The sequence below is a fragment of the Urocitellus parryii genome, chromosome 11 (genome assembly GCF_045843805.1).
Source record: "Urocitellus parryii isolate mUroPar1 chromosome 11, mUroPar1.hap1, whole genome shotgun sequence".
NCBI lineage: Eukaryota > Metazoa > Chordata > Mammalia > Rodentia > Sciuridae > Urocitellus > Urocitellus parryii.
In genome coordinates, this window is record NC_135541.1 from 33,800,689 (window position 1) to 33,824,133 (window position 23,445).

Consider the following 23,445-nt stretch of genomic DNA (forward strand, 5'->3'; position numbering starts at 1 on the left):
CTTTATGAAGTCATGATATCTCAGAAATAAAGTCACCCAGAAGATGCTGCCCAATTAGTAATTGGTTATTTAGAGGGAATGAGCATTAAAGCACCCTTCCAGTGACACAGTGATATTATAATACTGGTGCTCATAGATGGAATTAGATCAGGGTTACAATGCCCAGAAAGCAGTAGGAGGGGAAAATATTGACTTTTTTATTGTGAAGAAATATACTGTTTGAGGAGAGCATACTGTATTTTCTCACCAGTGCTTACCTTGTAAGACAATGTGTGGCCAGAGAGAAGATGGTGGTGAGTGGAAATAAGCTTATTTCTTCTGATATCAAAAAAAGTACTCACTATGGACTTCCAAGTGCATGTACCAAGTCACCTAATTTTCCTGAATTAGATCTTACTTAGTTGTCTATTAGCCCTGGAGAGCTAGATCACGTCGAATATTCCCTTATTTCAGTATCTGGTATGTAGTAGGAATTTGAAAAATGTGTTCTGAATTATCATAATGTGGTTTTTGTGGGGGTTATGTTTGTTTTATAAAAAGCCTTAACTATAGAATAAGAAGACTTCAGAGTCTATCATAAACTTGTGGGAGTCTGTTTTAACTCAACTCATGAGTTTTAACCCAACTCATCTAACCTTTCTGAGTTTCACTCTTTTAGTATATAAAATAGAATTAATATAATTCATGGCTTCATGGGAGGATCATTTGAATGATAACCTTGATCCATTCTCTTGGAAGGGGTAACAATATTTGTAAATTACTAGGTTCTAGCTTTGCCTATAGTTATTTTACTGGGTTTTGAATAGCATTAAAAAATTAAAACAGTGGATAGGATAATAGAGAGGAATGAAGTAAAAAAGAAAATATCAGTAGATGGTACTTTCTAAGGGTAAGTATTTTTTAATGAACCTTTTGTGTAAGTTACCTGTGTTCTGAAGTTGTAAAGTTTGTGTGTCTAATATATTTCTTTTTTTTTTTACTTTGTTTGGGTCATGATTGGAAAAGTTTGAGAAACACTGTTATAGTGAGCTCTGTATTATCCAAAGGAGAAATTACAGTTAACTTTTTTCAGAGGTATGCTGCAGAAGATCTTTGATATCTTCAAGATTATTAAAGAAATTATAACTTATGATTGTTCTTGACTTAATGTGAAGCATTGTATCCTAAATCTTTGAAAACTGAAACTGTCTGCAAGGTATGTGATGGAGATATTAACCAAAATGTTTATTAACTAGCCTCATTTTCCTCAGTCATACTACCTAGGTGAACTTGCAAAGTAATTGTAATAATGACAATAACAAGTAGTAGAAATGGCTAACTTCATTTTTTGAGCTCTTCCTATGGATCAGGCTTTATAAATTTATAAACATTATCCCTTTTAATCCTCAGAACAACCTTAAAAGGTAGATGATAATTTTCCTAATTTATGGCTGAGTTGAGGTTTTTTTAATTTTTATTTTAATTTTTTTGTAATTGTAGGTGGACAGAATGCCTTTATTTATTTATTTTTATGTGGTGCTGAGGATCAATCCCAATGTCTCACGCATGCTAGGCAAGTGCTGTGCCACTGAACCACAGGCATAGCCCCTAACTGAGGTTTTAAGAGATAAATTTAAGTTACGTGGCCAGTTATTGGTAGGCCAGGATTTTATCTGAACCCATCTGTCTGATTCCAGAGCAAATTTTAAAAGATTTTTTCAATTCCATGAAAATATATTAAAATGCCTACTATACATTAGCACTGTATTCATCTATGTGGTCTCTGCCCTTCAGGGTTTACCAGCTGCTCTTGGGATTCTACTGTGATTTAATAACAGAAGATAGAAAAGGGGCAGAGCATTTCATACCATGTATTTTATTTTGGAAGTACTGAGAAAAGCACCTGGCACATAGTAGGCATTGAAGATTCATGGAAGTTGGGTTAATTCTTACCCAGGAACTGGGAAGGAAATGGAGAAGCTTTGTGCTAAAAATTGCTATGCATTTTTTACTGCACCTAGCTGTGTAGATGTCCTTACTTGCGATGTGGGCAGATCCATCTGTCCTAAACTACCCAGTATTTTATGGAGTTCCCACAACGTCAGAGAAAAGCCAACAAGAGCTCAAGAATTCAAATTGTAAACCTCAAGTTTCATTCAGCCAGACAGAACATTTTCCATCTTAGTATGAAAGGAGAATCCTATGGCAGAGACATTTGGAGAATGATAAATGAAGAGTGGGCTTCCTTAGAATGTAGAAAAACAACAACAATAATAACGGTTGCTGCTATTGTTATTTTTACTAAGCAACGCATTAGACATATACCTCAAGCAAGTCACATTACTTTTCTGAGCCTCAGTTTACACACTTGAAAAATGTTTCAACACTCCTCAAGGTTGTGAGGATTAAATAGATCCATTTGATAAATACTTATGATTTGGGTGGTCTCTGAGGATTTAGTAGTAAAGGACACATAGTCCTCTACCCTCAGGGAAATGTTTGATAAGAGTGCTGTGAGATGTGGGATTTAGACTCCCACCACCTGCAAAGGCCACTAGAGAGGGAATGGAGCACGACACACAGCCTTCTTTGGAGTATGTCTATTATTGTCATGTATGTGTCTCACTTGTATCATCAGAGTTTTATGTTTATTTAGGCAAGAGTGCTGTGACAGTCATCTTTTTATTTCTTCCTACCCCTGGGTCCTAGCCTTGTCTATTGGCACCTTATACCATAGTTACTTGATGAATCCAGCCCAATTCAGCAAATATTTACAAAGTTGTTCAGGGTACTGTGCTGGAGAAAGGAGGGAAACATTAGTGAACAGAGTTGAATTTTAAATGACTTTAGAGCACAAAAGGAGAACAGCATCATGAGGTAGTGATAAACTATACTAGTGCTAAAAATGCCTGTGATTCTATTCAGGAAGAAAATAGGACCCTAAAGAAAATTCAGCAATGGGACTAAAAAAATAAGAGGTTCTTTCTCTCTCAGTGCTATTTTGTTGGTATATCATAGGGAAACAGTATATTTGCTACAGGAACACAATACAGATGAGGTCTCAGAAATGACTTCTTAAGGGCTAGGGTTGTGGCTCAGAGGTAGAGCACTTGCCTAGCATGTGTGAGGCACTGGGTTCAATTCTCAGCACCACATGTAAATAAATAAATAAATAGTCCATTGACAACTAAAGAAAGAAAGAAATGACTTCTTAATTAGTGTGTGGCTCAAGACCAAGTCTAGCTTCCTTCCCAAGGCCCAGGAGAACATCTGTGGCCTGGCCCCTGCTCTGCTTTTCCAGCCTCCTGTCCTGCTGCTCTCTGCTTTCTGTTCATGCTCCACTGTGGAACTATACCATGCTGTTCCATCTGCTGTGTGCAGAGAGACTCATTGGTTTCCAACATCCTTCATCTCACCTCATCTGGTTTCGTAAGACAAACAGGTTTACATCTCATCCAGTAAGGCTTTCCTAACTCTGGGTTAGAACCACTTCTACCAATGTCCTTCCATCATTGGCTTTCCTATTGCATAATCATTTGCAGATTTGTCTCATTTCACCAGAACCTCAATAATCAGGACTTGGTTTATATCTGTGCCTGGCACCTAGTTCATGCTTAGTTATCAACTGTTACCCAAATGATGTAGTTGAATGTCAGTTAGGTTTTTCATAATGTGTTTTTATCAGAAATACACTATGAGTATCCTGCTCTAGTCTATGAGTGGGATCTTGGATGAAAAGCCCCCTTTTGTTATGAAGACTAGTTTTGAAACTGCTGATGCTCAGCAGCCACAGTAGTGCAAGTTTGAGCTGAAGATCTTGAGAATGTCTATTTACATGAAACTTTTCCTGATCACCATGACTCACCTGTAATTCCTCAGTAATTCTTCCTTCTAGACTCCTTTATGTCACTTGCTATCTGTACCACACAGTTAACGGTGATACATCGCAATAATAGTGACCTTTTGTATTGTGTATGTCAGACTTTTCAAAAAGAATTTAGATTATCTCATTAAATTTCACAACAACTCTGAAAGCAAGTATTTTTATCCCCACTTTGAAGAAAGAGCACCACGTACGTAACTTAAGTAAGTTGTGTAAGGTCACCTGGCTAGGAAATGTCAGACTTGAATTTGAAGCCTAGTTTGATTCCAAAACCCATGTTCTCTATCCTGTTTTGAATTACTCATCCTTTAAAAGGTAAGGACTAATGACTAGTGGTTATTAATAAGGACTTTTGATATGGACTGCCTAAGTTCAAATCCTGTTTATCAGGATTACCAGCTGAGGCCTTGGAAAAATCACTTCTACTCCCTGTGCCTCAATTTCTTTGTCTATATACTAGGGTTGTTGTGAGGACTTAGTGGGCCAATGTATGTTAAATACTTAAAATAGTACTTGGCCCGGTATGATGGCCCATAAGAGTGTTCTGTTCGTTAAAATATCAGCTTTGGAGCCTAAGATAGGATTATTATTCCTTTCCACACTTATTGTGGTGTGGTCTTGGCAAAGTCACTAATTCACCCAAGTCTCAGTTTCCTGGTCTAAATCCCAGTTACTCTGCCCATACTTCCCAATTATTCTAGAGAAAGAGGCAGGAAGATCTCACATTCAAGGCCAGGCTCTGCAACCTGGAAGGACTCTGTCTCAAAATAAAAAATATGTAGCTCTATGGTACAGTGCCCCTGGGTTCAATCCCCAGTACCATAAGAGAAAATATTTTAAAAAGAAAACAATACTTGGAATATATACTGATAAAGGTTATCATTATTATTATCATACAATATTGATTTGTGTCCCATTTTCAAATATTTGCTTAGTGCCTGCTCTGCCAGACACTGTGCTAGGTGCTAGAGATAACAGCACTGACTAGACAAGTCCCTGCAATTGTGGAGCTTTTGTTTTAGTCAGAGAAGGCAGACAACAGAGTAAGTAGAGCAGTAGGTACTAGTAAATGTTACCCACTATGTGAAAACCTATGTGAAATTTTATAATTTCACATAATGAAATGCTATTATAAAAAATAAGAAATAATGGCTTACAGAGTGACACTGGTGCGTACTTGTTTTTGGACACAGTGAGGCCACAAGAGCTCATGTAGTGTCTTGCTTCTGTTTGATAAGCTGGATAGTCAGTGTCCGTTCTGAAAGGTATAGCTTTATGTATCCAACTGCCAACTTGTGGCGTGGCAGGCCTGCCAACCTGAACTGGCCATGAGGTGCTCATCCCTAGAATGTAGCAGACAATTGAACAACTGTGTTGAGATGTCTGAGCCTCAAAAAATTCCATCATAGAGAACTCATAAATAGGCCAGGCTCCCAGTAATATTTGGCTGTAAACTGGGTTAAATGTCCTAAGAAAATCAGAAGGAGGATTTGGCCAGTCATCCTGCTGAAGACAGGATATCTCATCAGGTAAGCCTTATATGGTTCCTGATGGCTCCAGTGTGGGAACCTGAAACTTGAAGGTGTAATAGTCATTGATATTAGCATAGGACTCCACATCTCTATGGAGTATTCTACTAATTAAGAGTATCAGCTTTGGAGGCTAAGAAATTGGATTGTTTTTTGTTTTATTTTATTCCTTTCATTTAATTTTTATTCCTTCTCCCTCCTTATTTTGGTGTGGTCTTGGCAGTCACTAACTGGTCCCAGCCTCAATTTTCTTGTCTAAATGGGGCTTAATAATACCTTCCTCATAGACTTGCTTAGATGATTTATTAAACAGTTTATGTAAAGAGCCTGAGTTCACGTTCTGGTACACAGAAAGCAGTTAATAAAGGAGGAATTTAAAAACTAGTTCAGTCCACCTACAGTGGGCATTTTAGATATTGGTCATTTATTTCAGGGCTCACAGGGAGAGAAGATTTAGACTGAAATATGAAACCTACTTCCCATTCCCATTCCATAGCTTTCAAAAAGGAGAGCAGATAATCTCAAAACTGAGGATATACGATCTCAGAAAGGATTTTGTGGATGCCAAAGGAAAATAAGATTGGATTTGCTCCAAATCAGTGTGATAGAGACTGAGACAGCCAGTCCCTATCACAAAGCTGTGTTGTCTCTATCCCGCTGGGGTCACCAGCCCTGAGAGGCCTGAGGATCTCTGAAGAAAAGCACATGATAAAAAGGCTTTGGAGTCTGAAATCTTGTAAGGGCTTGGAGTTCAATTCTTTCTTGTAATAAGTGAGAATATTTACTTTTGAATGTGGGTTGAGAGGAAAGGATGATTTGATTATTTTCATAGGTCAAAGATATTCAGGGAAGGACTCCTTACTAACTGGAATTGTAAATAAAATTACTTTATGCTCCAGAGTGAGCAACTGGAAAGCATTAGTTTTAGATTACACACATAAACTTTTATATATTTTTATCTCCTCTTGCCATTGTGTATACTATTCCTTAAAATTAGATTAAATTTTTGAGAGAAAAGTGCAGTTTATTCTTGTCCCAGATCTCCTTTGTTTTAATTAGCAATGTGTAGACTTAAAACTAGTTGAAAAACAAAACTCTCCATCAAACACATGTAAGAAAGGAATAATTGGGCTGGGGATGTGGCTCAAGTGGTAGCGCGCTCGCCTGGCATGCGTGCGGCCCGGGTTCGATCCTCAGCACCACATACAAACAAAGATGTTGTGTCCGCCAATAACTAAATAAATAAATAAATAAATATTTTTTTAAAAAAAAAAAAAGAAAGGAATAATTTTCCAAGCATTTGGCAACATACTTTTTGTGCAGAACTCTGAATGAAGCTCTAAATATTTTCTTCCTCTTGTGGCTGGTAGGGTCTCGGTATTGTGATTCTCCCAGAATTTATTTGACCCCATTGGCCACTAGTTCACATTTGTTTTGATCTTGATGTGTTAGTCTAAAATAAATAGAGCAGGAAGAGTAAAGAAAAGGCTTAAGAAAGGGACTTTAAAATATAGAACCACGTGTTCCTTAGCATGCTCAGGAGCCTGGGTGGGCTGGGAAAAAGGAAGTCTCTTCCTATGTCCCTGTTCTGTCCCTATAAAGTCTCCTAGCATCCTGCACATGCCTCTTATCACTGATCCATTCAGTGGGTACTGGTTGAATTCTTTTGGTGTACTGCTTGCTAGGAACAAGAAGTCAACCAAAATTCAGGCCCTCCTCCCAATCAGACCAGAAGGTATAAAGTAGTGAGTACCAGGATAGAGGAAGAAGAAGAGGTTCCTGAGGCTGGAGGGTTTAGTGAGACAGTCTCCAGGGAATTTTGCAAAATTTCAGGGTTAGTTAGATGGTGGTAAGAGAAACATGTCAGTGAGCACATATGCAAAAACATGGAAGAGGTATTGCAGAAGGTGTTCAAATTATAGTACTTGCCTCATGGCATTTTGAAACTTTTGTCTACTAACATCCCAAGACTGAATTACTAGAGGGGAGGGATCAAGTGTCATGGTACTCAGTTATCTAATAATAATAACATGCTCATTTTTTGCCACATTCTTATGAACCCTATCAACATTACCTTATCGACATGTGTCACCTTGCATTTCAGAAAACCTGAGACAGAGTAGTTAAGTAACTTGTCCATAGCTACACAGGAATTTGTTCATGGGCAGTCAGTTTCTAGTACCTGTGTTCTTAGCTATTGCTGTTCAACAGATTTAATAAATGTTTGGATGAATTTAACTGAATGGATATAGAATAATTATATGATAATTTATTCATTTATTTAAAAGAAGTAACATGCCAGGCAATCCCAGGTCTAAGAGTTGTTTCAGTGAAATCTAAGTGTCCCCACAGGCTTTGGCTTTGGCTTTGGCCTTGGCTTGTGTGACTTGCAGAAACTCTCACAAGTGGAAATGTTCTGTGGGACTCTTAACCTCGAGAGCATCCTGCAGACAACAACCAGATTTGACCCAAAGTGAAAATGAACTGAGTTTAAGTCTAAAACCAAGGACAGCAGAAGTGGAAGGAGTATGGAAATGAAGAATCAGATGCTCTAAATGCAGCTTTAATCACAAGGTGGGGGGCCCTTCCTTATAAATGCAGTCTTTGGGAACAGCTTAAAAGTAGTTGAGGGAAATAATAATAAGGGCAACATAGCTTTAAAAGGATGAAGTGCTCTTATTTTTAAACTGACCTTGAGAAGGAGAGGTAAAAGCAGAGAAGTTAGGGAACAATAGGGATCGCAGATTTGGCTATGGGAAACAGGCAAGGGCCTGGAGAGTCATCTATTCATTCATTTGTGTTACCATCAAACCAGGCGTTCTGCACTAGCTGTGTACTGGCACTGCACTGGTCTCTAGGATTGTGAATGAATCAAACACAACCTCTGTCCTCAAGGAGCTCACAGTCCAGTTACAAAGGAAGACAGGAAGCTAGAGAGTTTTGAAGCTGTGAGGTGAATGTCCCTAACAGAAACAGGTACAAGGGATAGAGGTGGGAGACTTGAGGGGGGGTTGGAGAAGAGCATATTAGGCCTGGTGGCAGAGTGGCAAAGGGGAAAGCATACTGTGTTCTGGTTTGTCATTGCCAGTGCCAGAAGGTGTGGCCTGGGATGTGCTTTCCAGTGCTTGTCTTAGTTCAAGGAGAAAGATGGATATCAGTGACAGGAAACGTCACTTCAAATCCCACCACGTGAACAGGGGCTCGTAACTTTACCTTCTGTTTGCTCTTTAAGGAATGATCTCACCCAGCTCTCAGGGTCTTCATGAAGATTAATGGGGTGATAAGTGTGAACATGTTTCCCAAATCCCCAGAATCAAGGTGGTGATTTAATGAATTCTTATTTTGTAAGCAAGTGGTTGTAAGGGCTTTGTAAGGGTTGGTCTCATTTCTTCTAGGGGGAATAACACTTGCTGTGTTATATCTGCACTTCCCACCACACCTTTCTGACCGTGCCCTGAGGATCCTCTTGCCATGCATTCTGTCTGTGTAGCCACTTCTCAGGACCCACAGAAAGGAAAGAACAATCCAGGTGGAGGGTAAAACAGGAACAACCCTGCTCTTCCACCCTGAGCAGGTTCTCATAAAAAGCCAGAAGCGCCCTCTGCTCTCAGCGTACAGAGTGCACTGTGGCAGTGTTAGGAAATTTCCCATGAAAACATGAGCATTTTCCTTGCAGGAAATCAAAAACAGTAATGACTGTGATAACTTACCTGTGAAGTGTCTGACTTTACCCATTCACCTTGGAGGGTTTTTTTGAAAGGACAAAAGATAATAGAAATCATGTTTGTAAGTATGAGGGAGTGGTACTTTCATTATTCATTTTTTAAGAGTTCACTTAGCCCCTCCCCCTTATATCTATATATCTGTACATCTTCCTATCTGGCATTATTGTAAGAACCTATTAGTGAATGTTTGTGAAGTTTTGTGAAGATGAAGGAAATAGCTACTGGCATGGGTGATAAGTAGTAATATTTTAAAGTCTTCTTTTCTATTTCAGAAATTAAATTCCAAGGATAAATCTTACCAGCTCTTAGATTAGTCATCTTTGCCACCTACAGTACATTTTATTGAGCAGGTATTTTCAGAATGTTATAATTTGGATAAAGAGAATTAACATGTATTGAGTGTTTACTGTGTGCCAAACTCTGGACCAGATGCCTTATTTTTTTTTAATTGTAGGTGGACACAATACCCTTATTTTATTTTATTTATGTGGTGCTGAGGATCAAACCCAGTACCTCATATGTGAGAGGCTGCCACTGAGCCCCAGCCCCAGACTTGTTTTAAGTCTTCACAAGACAAATACAGTTAAACCTTTCAGATAAATAAATTTAAATTATACTTCATAAAGTCTTAAATTGATAAAACCAAGGTCAAAGCTAGAGCTGGTTTTTAAACCAGGTCAGATCAACTCCAAACCTTGTGCTCATTCCATTTTACCACATAGAATTGTGAATTAAGATTTTTCCTATAACATCCATTTATTTGGCAGTATTTCTTGACTAATAGCAGATACAGTGGCTGGATGGTGTTAATCAGATTTGATGATTTACTTTTTCTAAGACTACTAGATTTCATTTTATGTTGCTTGAACTTTTCCTCAGAGGTTTAGGAAAGGGTGCAGAATTCTGTTTTTCAGTCTTAGGTTCAAGTTGCATTTCCAGCTGAGTGACAGTGAACACTGCCTGGAGCTGCATTTCTCCATCATGCGTAGAGTGACTGCATTCTACATTTTTAAGTGGGGGGAAGTAATAAAGCCCACTTTGAAAAGTTATGTGAGATTTAAGTGAAGTAATATACATAAAGACACGTTACCATTTATTATGTATGTGCTCACTGTGGGTAGCAAAGGACAGAGTTAATGGTAATTGCTTGCCAAAACATTTTCCCATGTAACCCCAAAAGCACTTTTTAATCAGCATTACAACAGGGTCTCCATGTATTAAGCATTTGCCAGGTTCCAGGCAGGGATTTTGCTAGGCACTTTGTACATACTCCTCCATGACTATATTTATGACATTATATATTAATTACTCATTTACTTATTTATTGACTTGCGTGCAGGCAGTAAAACTTTCTTTCTCCTTTGTATTCCTGGCATTTAACCTGATGGTTTCTGGACCATCGAAGGGACTCATTCATGTCATGGAACCTAGTTTGGTTTTTGTTCCTTTGTACTATTTTTCTTTTTTTAAGAGCTAACTTGGTTGTGGGGAGGGACTATTCAAATGGACCATAGTAATATCATGTTTATTGTTCATGTTTATGGTTCATACCTCTATTTAAAATATGCCTGTAACTAAAGAAATTTGAGGTTGCTTTAGCTTAAGAACAGATAATTCTGTATATTTGTTAGTCTTTTGCATTTTTAAAAAGCAGATTTCTGGGGTAAAAAGAATGTATCAAAAGTTGGAAGAGTTTATCAAATTTACTTTGTACCTGTGATTTTGAAGGAAAAGGTACAAAGAAGTAAAAGGTTTTCAGTGAGCTAGTTTTACATATATGTATCATACCCAGAATATTCTTAGAAACATAGTAAATTAGCCCTAAAATGATCTCATCTGAGAATTACATATTATGCAGTTTGAGTTATATCACAAAGGTAATATTTTTGAAACTTTGCATGTTTTTAAAAGTCTTCTTATTTCTAAATTTTAAAAATGACAGTTTGACTTTTGCCTAATTAGTGAGGTTTGAAAAACATATTTTGAAACAAGCCAAAGATTGTGAAGACAAAAATATTAACTTATTTATTCTCTCTTATAATCTAAAATTCTTTTTTTATAAGAAAAATCATAAAATATATACAATATATTTTAAGAAAACAGAACAATGAGGAAATCGAGACAAAGGGAAATTAAAAAATAAAAAAAATCAGGTAAATTCAGAGGTAAGATTCGGGATAGTAGAGGATAGGAAAGGTAGCAGAATACAACAGTCACTAGTATGGCAATATGTAAAAATGTGGATGTGTAACTGATGTGATTCTGCAATCTGTATAGGGGGTAAAAATGGGAGTTCATAACCCACTTGTATCAAATGTATGAAATATGATATGTCAAGAGCTTTGTAATGTTTTGAACAACCAATTAAAACAAAGAGATAATAAAAAATAATAATAAAGCAAAAGTTTGCAGTGAGGTCCTATGCTCTTTACACACAGGATGCTGGACCTATTTTCCTAACTGTTAAAAAGAGGGACCCAAGGACTTAGCTGGATTTGGTGTCCACGAAACAAAAGCAAATCTATCACACAGAGAATATTAGTGGTTCATTGCCACAATAAAGAATTTGCCTCAGAGCAGACAGAAATATTCTGATACTTATGGCTTTTTTTTTTTTTTGCCTCCCTGCTTTTTCCTTCTTGTTCATGAGATTTTTAATAAATAATGTATTAGGAGGATCTCCGTATGCAGGAGGGAGAGAGCAAGGCTTAAAAAGCATGGTGTGGAATGCTGCTTGACAGTGTCATACATTCACAAGATGTCCTTGAAGATGGAGCACAGAACAGAGATCAGGGAAATTTTGGCAGCTGCGGTTGGGAAAATAAATGGCTGTTGTGTGATTGGGCAGATCCTGAAAGCAGGCTCCTGCTCAAACCATGTAATTAAGAAAAGTGGGAGCCTTTGTCCAAGTGCAGAATGTTCATAATATCAGAGTTTGTCAGCAGGAGCTTTTAAAACGGATCAGTACTTTTCACTCCCTGATCCAGGGAATGGTTTTCTTATAAATCATCTTCTCTCCTTGCTGTCCTCGTGAAGGTTGCTGCCAGGCGATAAGGCAGACTTAAGATTGTAACCTTGCTAATTCACAGTGATTTAGGTGAAAGGGAGACTGAACCAGAGACTGTTTCAAGAAATGCAATTTTTATTCATTTGGGTTCCCATGTGTCCTCTAATGTAGGAACAAACAGACTGTGGCCAAGGAAAGATCCTGCAGGATGGCTCTGGGGAGGGAAAATAATCATTTTTAATACTGTGACTCCAAACTGGTTTGAAGGACTTGACATTTTCTTTCTTATTTTAAAAATAACTTCCTTTCTGATTATAAAATTGCTATATTCTTACTTTAAAAACAAGACTAAATTGCAAAATAATGATTAAGACAAGTATAACAATCACCTTTAATCCTACCATTGATTGTTAGCAATTTTTTATTTTTCCCTCCTACTCTATGTGTTTATATAATTGAAATAATCAATCTTTTATTTCTTTTTCCACATTGATCATACACATTTTCTTAGGTTATGAAAACCCATTATAAACATAATTTTAACAATTGTAGAATGCCATACCATAAAAATATGCTGTACTTTATTTAAATGTCAGCCATCTTCCTTGACAGTCACTTAGGTTACTTCTGGTGGGTTTTTTTTCCTCTTCTTGATATTATTTGTACTTTTGATCTACATAATTTTGGAAGTGTTTCCAAGTTTCAGAATGGATCATTGGGTCTAAGAATAGGAATCTAAAATGCAAGAACTGTTTTGCCAATTTATATTTCTACTGATAATGATGAGAAAGACCATTTCATTGCACTTAAAGCTTGACAGTTGCAAATCTTGAACTTCTTATTTCTATGTAAACATGTTGCCCATGAATAATTCAAAGACTCATTTCTCCCAGTTGAGATCTGAATTCTCACCAACACAGATTTGGCAGAGTTCACTTTTACTCCTGCTCATTCTACCTTCCCAGAGAATGTTCAGGGAAATGGTGTCCAACTAAGCTTTCAGGGGCAGTTGGAAGGATAAAGTTCTCCTGTCAAGTCAGAAAGTCCTTTTTCCAAAAGTTTCTCTATTATTAAAAAAAGAAAGAAATGAAATGGATAAAGAAAAGCAGTGAATGGGGAAACTAACAATAAAACTTCAAGTGTAATAAAATGATTTTCAAATTTAAAATTATCCTACCAGAATGATGTTCAGGGTCTTTTCATTAATGAACATGTAGAGAGACTATAAAGCTGTGCGAATCGCCCATGAATACAATAGACCATGGCCACTGCACACACATTCAGGTACTGAGAGCTGTTTGATTTCACTCAGTATCTTTGGCTTCAGAATGCCTCAAAATAACCTCTCTCTTCTGACTTGCACAATTGGAAGGACGGTTGGCATTATACAATTCTTTTTGAAAAAGAGAAGGTTGTTCAACACAGATTTTTCTAGGCATTCTGTACTCCTCTTAATTCTCTTCCTTATCCTGTCCCAGCTGTGTGAAGAAAACAACTATTAATCTCAAAATAAAATATATTTCTATGTAGATTTCTGAAATTTTTAATTTGAGTGTACATACAAAGCAAATTTAGAAACGTGTTTGCTTTTAACGGCTAAGTCTCGATGAGTTTGCTCACACTCTGAGCCACTAGCCAGGCATTGTATATATATATATACAATATGTAAGTTTACATGAATTGTGCCATTGGCTATTGCTTATGCATTTAATCAAAAGATAAATCTGACTTAATCAGTCTGTGGGCAGTTTTTCAAATGATTCATTAAATACTCTTTGTATGGAAGATGAGATAACATATTTACTATCACAACTGGTCCCCATCCCAACAGGTACCCATAGTTTATCATTAGGCATTTTATCTACATTAAACATTCAGAGTTCTGGGGGGCTTAGGTGGTAGGATGGAAAGGAATTGTTTTTCAAGTGATTTTTTTTTATTATCCTGAACTTTCTCAGGAAATTATATTAACATGAAAATATTTGCCTTTTTCAAATATAAAAAAAAGCATATTGAAAGTTTGATAGTATTTACTGGCTATTTTGGAACAGAGGACTGAATTGTGGGGGATAAAGGAACATTCCCTAATTTTTATAATCAACTGGATGGTCAAGCTGTCCCTCAGCTCTGGAGAGTTTGCCATAAAAGTCAGTTAAAACTAAACACCCAGGAGTCTTACCAGGATTGCACCAGGGTGGACACACCCGGGGAATCATTTTAGGCCCAAAGCAAAGCTCTAAAGAAAAAACTGTAGGGCATAAAGGAGGTCAGTATTTATTTAGGAGAGGAAGTGTGCGTGATGTGTCTGGGGAAGAAGATTAAAAACTTGGATTTCTGTGATTTTGAGAATAATGCCTGAGAGAAATTAAATTTTGATTATGCTTTTCATATCCACGCTGGCCCTGCTATTTTAAGTATTAATGTCTCTTGTTCTCTCCAGCGACTGCTGATTTTTTAAAAGCCCTGACTACCTCCACTGAGAATACTTTTGGCGTGCCTGGTGTTCCTCTCGCTGAAGAAGATGCCATTTCAAAGGAGGGATGCCTCAAGCTTCCCTCTTTGTTACAAACAGGCATTTGTTTAGGACAGAGGCATTTAGACCAAGAACAACCCTGTCAGCTCAGTATCAGCACAGCATAGGATTAGCCTGAGTATGTTCAATGCATGTGCTTTGGGCAAGGAAGGGAGTCATTAGAGGAACTCTGGAGGGGATTGCTTAAAATAAAGGGTTGTTTACAGTTGATTTTAAATAATTGTTTGTTTACCTGTTCTCCTCTGCCATCCTTCCAGTTTGAACTTCCTGTACTGGGCACAGACCAAATTATTTTTGTTTCTCCAATTCCTAGAACAATGCTCTGGCCTATAATAGCATCCAGTAAGCTTGTGTTGAATTGAATACACTTGTTTTAAGGATATACTGAGAATTTATTACCACTGAACTTCCTAGAGTAAATAGGTCTTTCAGGTTATTTGTGCATGTGCCCAGAGGTTTTATTAAGCTGTCAGAGTGTTTTCCCCAGTTGAAATTAAATTTTTTTTCTAGAGTTTTCTAGTTACCTTCCAGCAGAATCTATAGAAACTTGGTATGAATGGTTTGGGGGGCTTGGAGTGTGGTCTGCAGCCAGTGGTCTGTGTGAGTAATCACCTCTGAGTTCCCTTTTCCGAGAGTGATCAGATCACGGATCTGGCCCCTTCTCTTGGGCCCCATGAATAACATGTGTCTTTCACAGTTGAATCATAACCCAGGAACGTTGTATTTAGAAAACAATATTAATCTAAAGGGAATGGAGCCAATTAAAGCCTCTTGACAAAAGGAGGGGGAAGGAAGGAATTTTATGAGCTTATAGAGGAAACTTCAAAGAAATATGAAATTGGGGGGCTGTACAGACATTTTTAGTATCTTTCAAGGAGCAAGAAGTGAGGAATTATTCCTAAAAATAATGTCTGTATTCAGAAACACGGAGTCTGCTGTGTAATTTTCTAACTTTGGGGATTTGTTGTTCAGGCTTTTGTGAGGCCGGCAAAACGCAGTAGTCAGGGCTGCTCCACCAGAGTCTAACATACTGCATGTCAGGATTTTATAAGGGTTAAGTGGGAAATGCCTACAAAGAGAATTAGGACTTTTATTTTTGTTCTCATGAATAATTTAAATCTATTTCTTTAATGGCTCGATTCAGTGACTGCCCTTGGTAAACATTATTCTTCATGCTCTTGGGAGCACTTGTTCTATTACATAAGGGTTAGCCTTTATGTATAAATTTTCAAAAGTCCTTCCAACATAGTAAAAGAAAACACCTTTAAATATTCGTTAAAATATTTAATAAGACACATGTGTGTATCTCAGATATACACACCTGAGATGTGTTCACACTCGGTGCATTCCTTCAGCATCTTTCTAGTTTCTGGGACTGTTGACATTTAAAGGGGTTTGAAAACAGAAGGCAAGAGTATTTGGAAAGGAAACACTATTTTCCTGTGACCTTCTATGGTTCTTTTCTCTTGATCCCTTTGCATATGGAAAACTGGAAGTTGAAGAGTGCTGAGAGCCTTGTGTGGGTGCACAGAGGCCCTGCAATGGGCTCTTGAATGACAATGACAATAGCGAGTTCTGCATCAGGGTAGACTCCTGTAATGCAGAGTTGTAGCCCTTTAGTTGCCCCACAAAGTAAATCCTGAATGTATATACTAGGTTAAAATACAGAAATGCAAAACAATAGTTTGTAGTCAGACTACCATTTTTATGGACAATATTGGGACAAGGATACAATATGGCATGACTGGCAGGATTGATGAGAGGACTATAGCATCACTCTGAGTTCTCTGAGGCCTTGGACAATGACTGTTCTCCATTGTGAGAAGGAGCACCAGTCATGCAACTGTAGCCTGATTTCTCCTAAATGTGAGCAAATTAAAGCTTTATGAATAGTGGAGGATGGAGGGAGGTGTAAGCAATTCACAAGCTGTTGGAAGAAATATTAAAAGGGCTTTAAGCACATTTTTAGTACTTTAGTCCTTAAGTACACTTCTAGAATTTTAGAGTAGTCTTGCTTAATACACTTCAAGGACTTCCCTGGCCACAGGATGTGCTTTCTCCTCTGACATATGGACTCTTCAGCAATAAATATTTGTTTGTTTAATGAGTGAATGAATTCTAAGAGCAAGATATTATATGAACAGATTTGGGAAGAAAGAAAAGGTTTTGTCCTTTGATTACATTGCTACTCTTAGCTTTTTCTTCTAACTTCTAACCTAGTTTCTTAGGTTTTGAGTTTTTTTTTTTATCTTTTCCACTGTTCTCTTCTAATAATATTAACATCAGTCATCACTAATATCTGTGGAGGGATTACCAAGCCAGGAATAGTGCTTAGTGTTCCATGCACATCATCTTCCTCAGTCTTCGTGAGGATAGGTACCATTTTTATACCAGTAAGACCAAAGGCTGCCCTAAACCCCCAGCTTCTACTTTCTCTCTCCTGATGCATCATTAAAATGGGGCTGAGATGAGAGTGTAGTGTGGGACTCTAGGTGATATCAGCATGCTTAACTAATAGGTCTCACCCCCCCCCCCCGCCTTGGTGTGGGCAGTGGGGTGGACAGTGGGTAAGTGGAAGAGATTGGGTGAAATGGGTCACCTCATCGCTACCCCCCAAAATGGAGAATTATACCCTCATTCAAATGGCCATGCCTTCATTGTCACAAGAGTACACAAGTGAAGTGATCTGCACACCTGGGTTCCAGTCTCTTTCTGCCTCTTACTAGCAGTGTGACCTTGGGCAAGTCTTTTACTCTCTTCTGGTCCTCAGTTTCCTCATTAAAATTATGGGCTTGTCCTCCGTGGCCCCCAATGTCCTTTGATATCTCTTGTGTATCCTCACTGTGAACTCAGCGAGGGCCCATTCTTTGTCTTTATCTCTGTATCCCCAGGACCCTACCTAGAGCAGTTCCTGGCATGCTGGGGCTCTGTCTCTGTTCATCTCACATACACAGATCTAGCTATAGTGAAAATAAACCCTTTTTTATGTGCATATGACCTGGTATGTCCAGGTAGTAGAGTTACAGTTAACTTAAGAGGATATAAGGACATCCAGATTGTGGCAAGGGAGGTGCCATCAAGGTTGGTTTCTCCCCCCGACCAACCCCCAGTACTGTGAGAAAGAGGCTGGCGTAGCCTCTGCTCCTTACCTCCCCTCTCCAGAGATAAAGGACCCTGGTGATGATCCTGCAGCTGCATGTCTGAGGCCTTCCTGCTTGCTTTTGTTGTATATTTTGCAGAGAAGAGTGGTGGGAGGGGTGAGGTTAATGCGTTGAGTGTGAGTAATTAGTCATTCAAACCATCGACATTTACAATGAAAGGATTTGAGTGCCTACGTTATTGTGCACTGCTCTAATAGTTTATCCCTGAAATTTTCTGCCTGTATAATGTTTCTTAAAATATATCACAGGAACATAAAAGATTTAATGTAGTGCTTTGTACAGCCATTAGAGTTTGAAGTCAACTGAACCTCCTCAATGCTCTTGCCTGGATGCTTACTATAATTTTTTGTTCTTAATTGCCATTTAGAAAAGGGAATTTAGAAGGGGAAGGCAAGTCAGGGGTTTGGAACCTGGTCAGCTGCAAAATTGGCTGTGAGACCCACACCAAAAGTTTCATTAAAGTACATATGCATTCTTGGGTACCTGATATATTTGTTTGTAATGAAAATTGTGCTGTTAGAATGTCAAAGGCATTAGCCTGAGGAAGCAAGTGTTCTGATTTTGCCAAACCAACCTCTGTTTGGATGATGTGCTTCCCACGAATATGCATTTTCTCTACCTCTGGTCTGAAACAGACCAAGTAGAGAACACAGGTGTCCTCTCTTTAAGATCTCTCATAACCTTCAAATGCTCCGGTTTTATATTCAGTATCTTTACATCTTAGCAACTCCTCATATTTTCCAGGTAATGTTTTAAAATCCTCTTGATTTATTCATATATCAGATTTGATGTGGCATTTTTACATTTCCTTTTTTTTTTTTTTTTTTTTTTTGGTATCCTGGTATCCTGGGATGCACCATTAAGACCAGCGACAGGGATCTTATTACATAAGATATATTAAGACATTTGCAAATGTTTTTCAGCTTTCAGACTATATATTTTTATTGAGAAAATTCTGTGTGAATGTATGTTCATTAATTCTTCCTAGATACACAAAAGTATAACTACCTAGTGTGTGTGCAGAGCAGAGAGAGCTCCATCTCTATCACATAAGAATGACATGACCTAATTTATGAATATGGTCGCTTGAGGTAGCTCAGTGGCAAACATTGCATCTCATGGGCGCACCACTGGTTGTCTAATCTACAAATAGGGCTCAAAAAAAAAAAAAAAAACAAATAGGGCTCAACTTTGGGAGTCAACATAAATTTAAAAATCCACATAAGATGTAAGGAGATACAGAAGGCTGTTGGTGGAACTGAAATTACTTTACCTGAAGCCTTGATACTTCCTAAGCCTTTTGGGAGCAGGTAAACCTGTAAGATGGTCAGATGAACAAATGCTGGCTTTCACCACGTTTGTGAAGTGAATGTCCGTCAGACACAAGTTGAACCTGTCAGGTGACCTTGAACATTTTTGGTCTCACAGTGTCTCAGGAAGCTTAGGGGTGGTGCACATTCTTCTATATTCTCCATCATTAGCACCAAAAAATCTGCATCACTTTAGTGCAGGATATTTTCTAGGTGTCTGTGGGGAGCTCTGAGAGGGGTAACGTGAGAAAGGTAGTAAGCAAGAAAGCAGCTCTGTGGATTGTAGGACTGGTTTGGGGGTCTTGGGAGGAACGAATGGCATTAAATAAAAATACAGTAGTTGGGTTGCTCTGAGGGTCTGCCCACCAGGCCTACTGAGATGGATAAACTCCAACTTTCCAGTTCCTTACTGAATTGGCTGTGCTTCCTATATTTGTTGCCTGGACACCTAACTCAGTGAAGCAGTGAGACGACATAGCAAATGGAGGTGCTGTGCAGGCCCAGGAGGCCAGACAGCTTGGCTATGCAGAGCTGGCCCAGGAGGCCTGACAGTGTGGCTATGGAGAAACTGCCTCCCAGCCAGGAGCTCTGCTGATGCTCTACAACATCTTGTCCATTAATGATGCCTGCTAACCCCTGCTGGGCCCAGCTCCCCAGTTTTTTTCCTGGACCCTTGCCTTGAGGGCAGAGCTGCTGAATAGGCTTTGCTGAGCACAGTTTCTATCATTTTTTTTTGTGTGTATGTGTGTGTGTGTGTGTGATTTTTTTGTTTTGGGGGTTTTGTTTTTGTTTTTGTTTGTTTGTTTGTTGTTTTGTACTAGGGATTGAACCCAGGGGAAATCTACCACTGAGCTACATCCCCGGCCCTTTTTTGAATTTTTATTTTGAGACACGGTCTTAGTAAGTTGCTTAGGATCTTGCTAGGTTACTAAAGCTGGCCTCAAACTTAAGATCCTCCTTCCTCAGCCTCCAGAGTTGCTGGGATTATAGGCATATGCCACCACACCTGGCTGGTTTCTATCATTTCTGAGGAGAGCTTGGTTTAAGATTCTTCTCAGAAGCTTTTTGCTTTCTCCTTGCTGTCTGGACCAGCCTTCTGGAATCCTACAGTTGACCTGAAGCCAAGAAGAAAGTTCTGGTGATGTGAGAAGTGGAGCCACTTAAATTACTTGCATGATGGTAAAGAACCTAAGACGCTACTCACCGTCCTCAGTCCGCTTTATTACCCTAGCTCTTCTCAAGACTTCATGTTTTTCTTTTGGTTTCATTTCCCATTTGTGACCATCAAAAGAGGAAACAGTATCACTGGGGCGTAATGAGGAATAACAGTGATGATGTCTCTAGGTACTTTTTATTGTAGATACTTCTTATATATGAGCTTTCATCCTAAAGAAAACCAGTCCTGCATGGGAGGTTTTAATTCTAGTTTTCCAGAAGATCAATCTGAGGCTCAAAGTCACAGCTAATAAGTGATAGAACTTGAATTTTAAGGCAACTGTTGTCTTGGCTCCAAAACTAGTTTCTTCCTCCCCCCACCATACCACTCTTCTTCAGATGAGAAAACAAGTAAAAACAAAATAAGTTAAAAAAAAAAACAACAGTCTGTGAACATTGATGAGGATGTGGAGGATCTGGAACTTTCAATCTTTACCGGTGGGAATATAAATTGGTACATCCACTTTGAAAAACTATTGGCAGTATCTACTGAAACTGAACATACATATACCTTATGACCCCCAAAAACAGAATCCTAGGAATATACCAAACAGATACATCTGCAAATATCTAACCAAAGACTGTGCATAATGCTCATAGCAGCTACAACTCTGACAGTTGAAAACTTGAAACAATCTAGTTCATCAAGAGATAAATTAAATGTGACATTTTCCTACAATTAAATTTTCTATAGTATAGGGAAAGAAAAACATAGTGCTACCCAGACAATATACATGACACTTCAGATAGGTGAAAAGACTACACATGGTATGATTCTATGCAAACATTCAAAAATAGGCAAACGGGATCTATGGATTAGAAGTCAGAATGGTGGTTACTTTGAGGAGGGTGATGTAAATGGCGGGAGGGGACAGGAAGATTTCTTGGTACTAGTCACAATCTATGCTACAATGTGAAAGTTACCCAGGTATCAGTTGTGTTTACTTTGTAAACATTCTGTGCATTTGTAGCCTTGAGGTTTGTACACTTTACTTCATGTATGTGATATTCAACAAAAATGCTTACCCCCCCAAAAAAAAAATTCTCTGAACAGTAAAAGGGTAATAGTAATAGGATCTACTGTTTATCAGATATCTGTTACACCTTGATTCCCCAATGCCACACAGCTAGTGAGTGGCAGGGCATGATTCCATTGCCTAAGAGTTAAGAAGTGATTTCAGAGGAGACAGAAGCCATATGATAGATAAACAGGGGACAGTGATAAAATAGAATGGAAAGGTGGGACCAAGAAGGCTAGGAAGCCTGGGTGCAGGCCCAGATTTTGCTCCACTTTCTTGAAATGACAATGTCACTGGATGTCTTTGGACTTAATCCCAGACATGAAAATACTGAGCTAGATTTTATTCCCTAAAGTGTCTTTTGGCTCTGCAGTTTTGTGATTTTCCATTTTTGTCACCCCATACAGGGCATCTTCATGGCCTTGCTCCCTCAGTTTAAACCCATTTTCCATCTAAAAGCATCATCATTCAGCATTGTCCCTGATTGCCTTTATTCTGTGAGCTGGGGTCATTGTACCTCTATTCATGCCTATTGTCCTGCCACCAGCCATGCACCTGTCTGTGTCCTGGAGACTATAAGCTCCTTGAGGACAGGAACTCTTACTAATTTTTTCCACTAGTATGTTGCCTGAGACAGTTCACACACCCAAGGAAATCTTTTTTCAATTAAGTATTTAAATCCAGAGAAAGTCCTTCCCCGCCCCCGCAGAGTAATGTACAAGAGGACAGTCTTGGGCTACACTGGACCTAAGGTGGAGACCTAGAAAAAACTTTTTGTTTTTTGTTTTATTAGAGGTCTGGGAGGAACAACAGCCAAATGGCTAGATTTAAAAAAAAAAAATCACTAGATGATTTTGCAGCTCCCTGGCATGTACTTGTGAAATCACAAGTTTGATCAGTGTTTAAGCATCAGTGGAAATCTCAACCCTTCCCATATGGAACGGCCCCGCTTAATTCAATGTCATTTTACTTTATGAGATAGTTAATAAACAGGTACTGTATTTGTTTGATCTTGTGAGTGTAGCCCTCTATATTTAGCTTTTTCAGCTTTAATGGAACTATAATTTTAATCATGATTATTACTTTACATTTTAATTATAATTTGGTGTGGCTTAAGTATACATTTCTGAGAGTGATTGTGTAATGAAAACAGGAATTAGCTTTTCATTAACAAAATAATGGGAGAGTTCCCACTGCATTCTAGTCTGTGTTCAAAATCTAAGGGCTGGCCTAAAAATAGCAAGGGGAGTTTAACATTTTGGTTAAAAACATGCTTCTAAAGTGGCTGTGTTCACAACCCAGTCTTTCTTGCTCCATCTTGCTTCCATCTTGTTCTCTTCCTTTTCAAAAAATAAAATAAAGTAAAATTTTAAAAGGACTTTGATTGTGTCTTTCAGATTTCAAAAGATTTCTTTTATTATTATTACTTTTGTTTAGATAATTAGCACCATGGAGCCTCAGGTGTCAAATGGCCCGACATCCAATACAAGCAATGGACCCTCCAGCAACAACAGAAACTGTCCTTCTCCTATGCAGACAGGGGCAGCCACAGATGACAGCAAAACTAACCTCATCGTCAACTACTTACCCCAGAATATGACCCAAGAGGAATTCAGGAGTCTCTTTGGGAGCATTGGTGAAATAGAATCCTGCAAACTCGTGAGAGACAAAATTACAGGTATGTTCTTCCATATTCTAGACTTGGGACTTGTAGCTACCTTATGTCACTGAATATGGGGAACTTAGAAGAAATGCACATGTGTGATTGTGCATCTGAGTGTCTGCATAATGTATCCTGCATGCAAGGATGGCACCTATACACAGTCCTAGACCCACAGCACTGTACATGTGTGTACACCACATAAAACAATACTATGGACTGGTAGGACTAGGAAACCCATGAAGATCTTAGAGCTTCTTCAACTTTATGTGAAGTTATCCTTTCGTTTTATCCTCTTTTATTCTTAATCAGCCACCACTTCTCTCTGTTCTTTAGCTCCCACTTCTGCCCTCTGCTCTCCTATATTCCATAGTAGTTTTTATTCACTTCTTCTCCTTCCAAGCATTAGATTGTGTGTGTCCAA

The 23,445-nt window shown here is 38.4% G+C and overlaps 1 protein-coding gene across 5 annotated transcripts in view; it reads left to right on the plus strand.

Moving 5' to 3' along the window:
• Elavl4 (ELAV like RNA binding protein 4) overlaps positions 1-23,445 on the plus strand; it is an 83,394-nt gene that overhangs the window by 14,229 nt on the left and 45,720 nt on the right. For 3 of the 5 annotated variants that reach the window (XM_077791160.1, XM_026382294.2, XM_077791162.1), the window contains one exon: positions 22,799-23,039. In XM_077791160.1, coding sequence (XP_077647286.1) covers positions 22,799-23,039 — 241 coding nt within the window. Of the gene's footprint in view, positions 1-22,798; positions 23,040-23,445 lie in introns of those variants that run through there. The other 2 variants (XM_026382350.2, XM_077791161.1) reach the window with 1 other exon arrangement.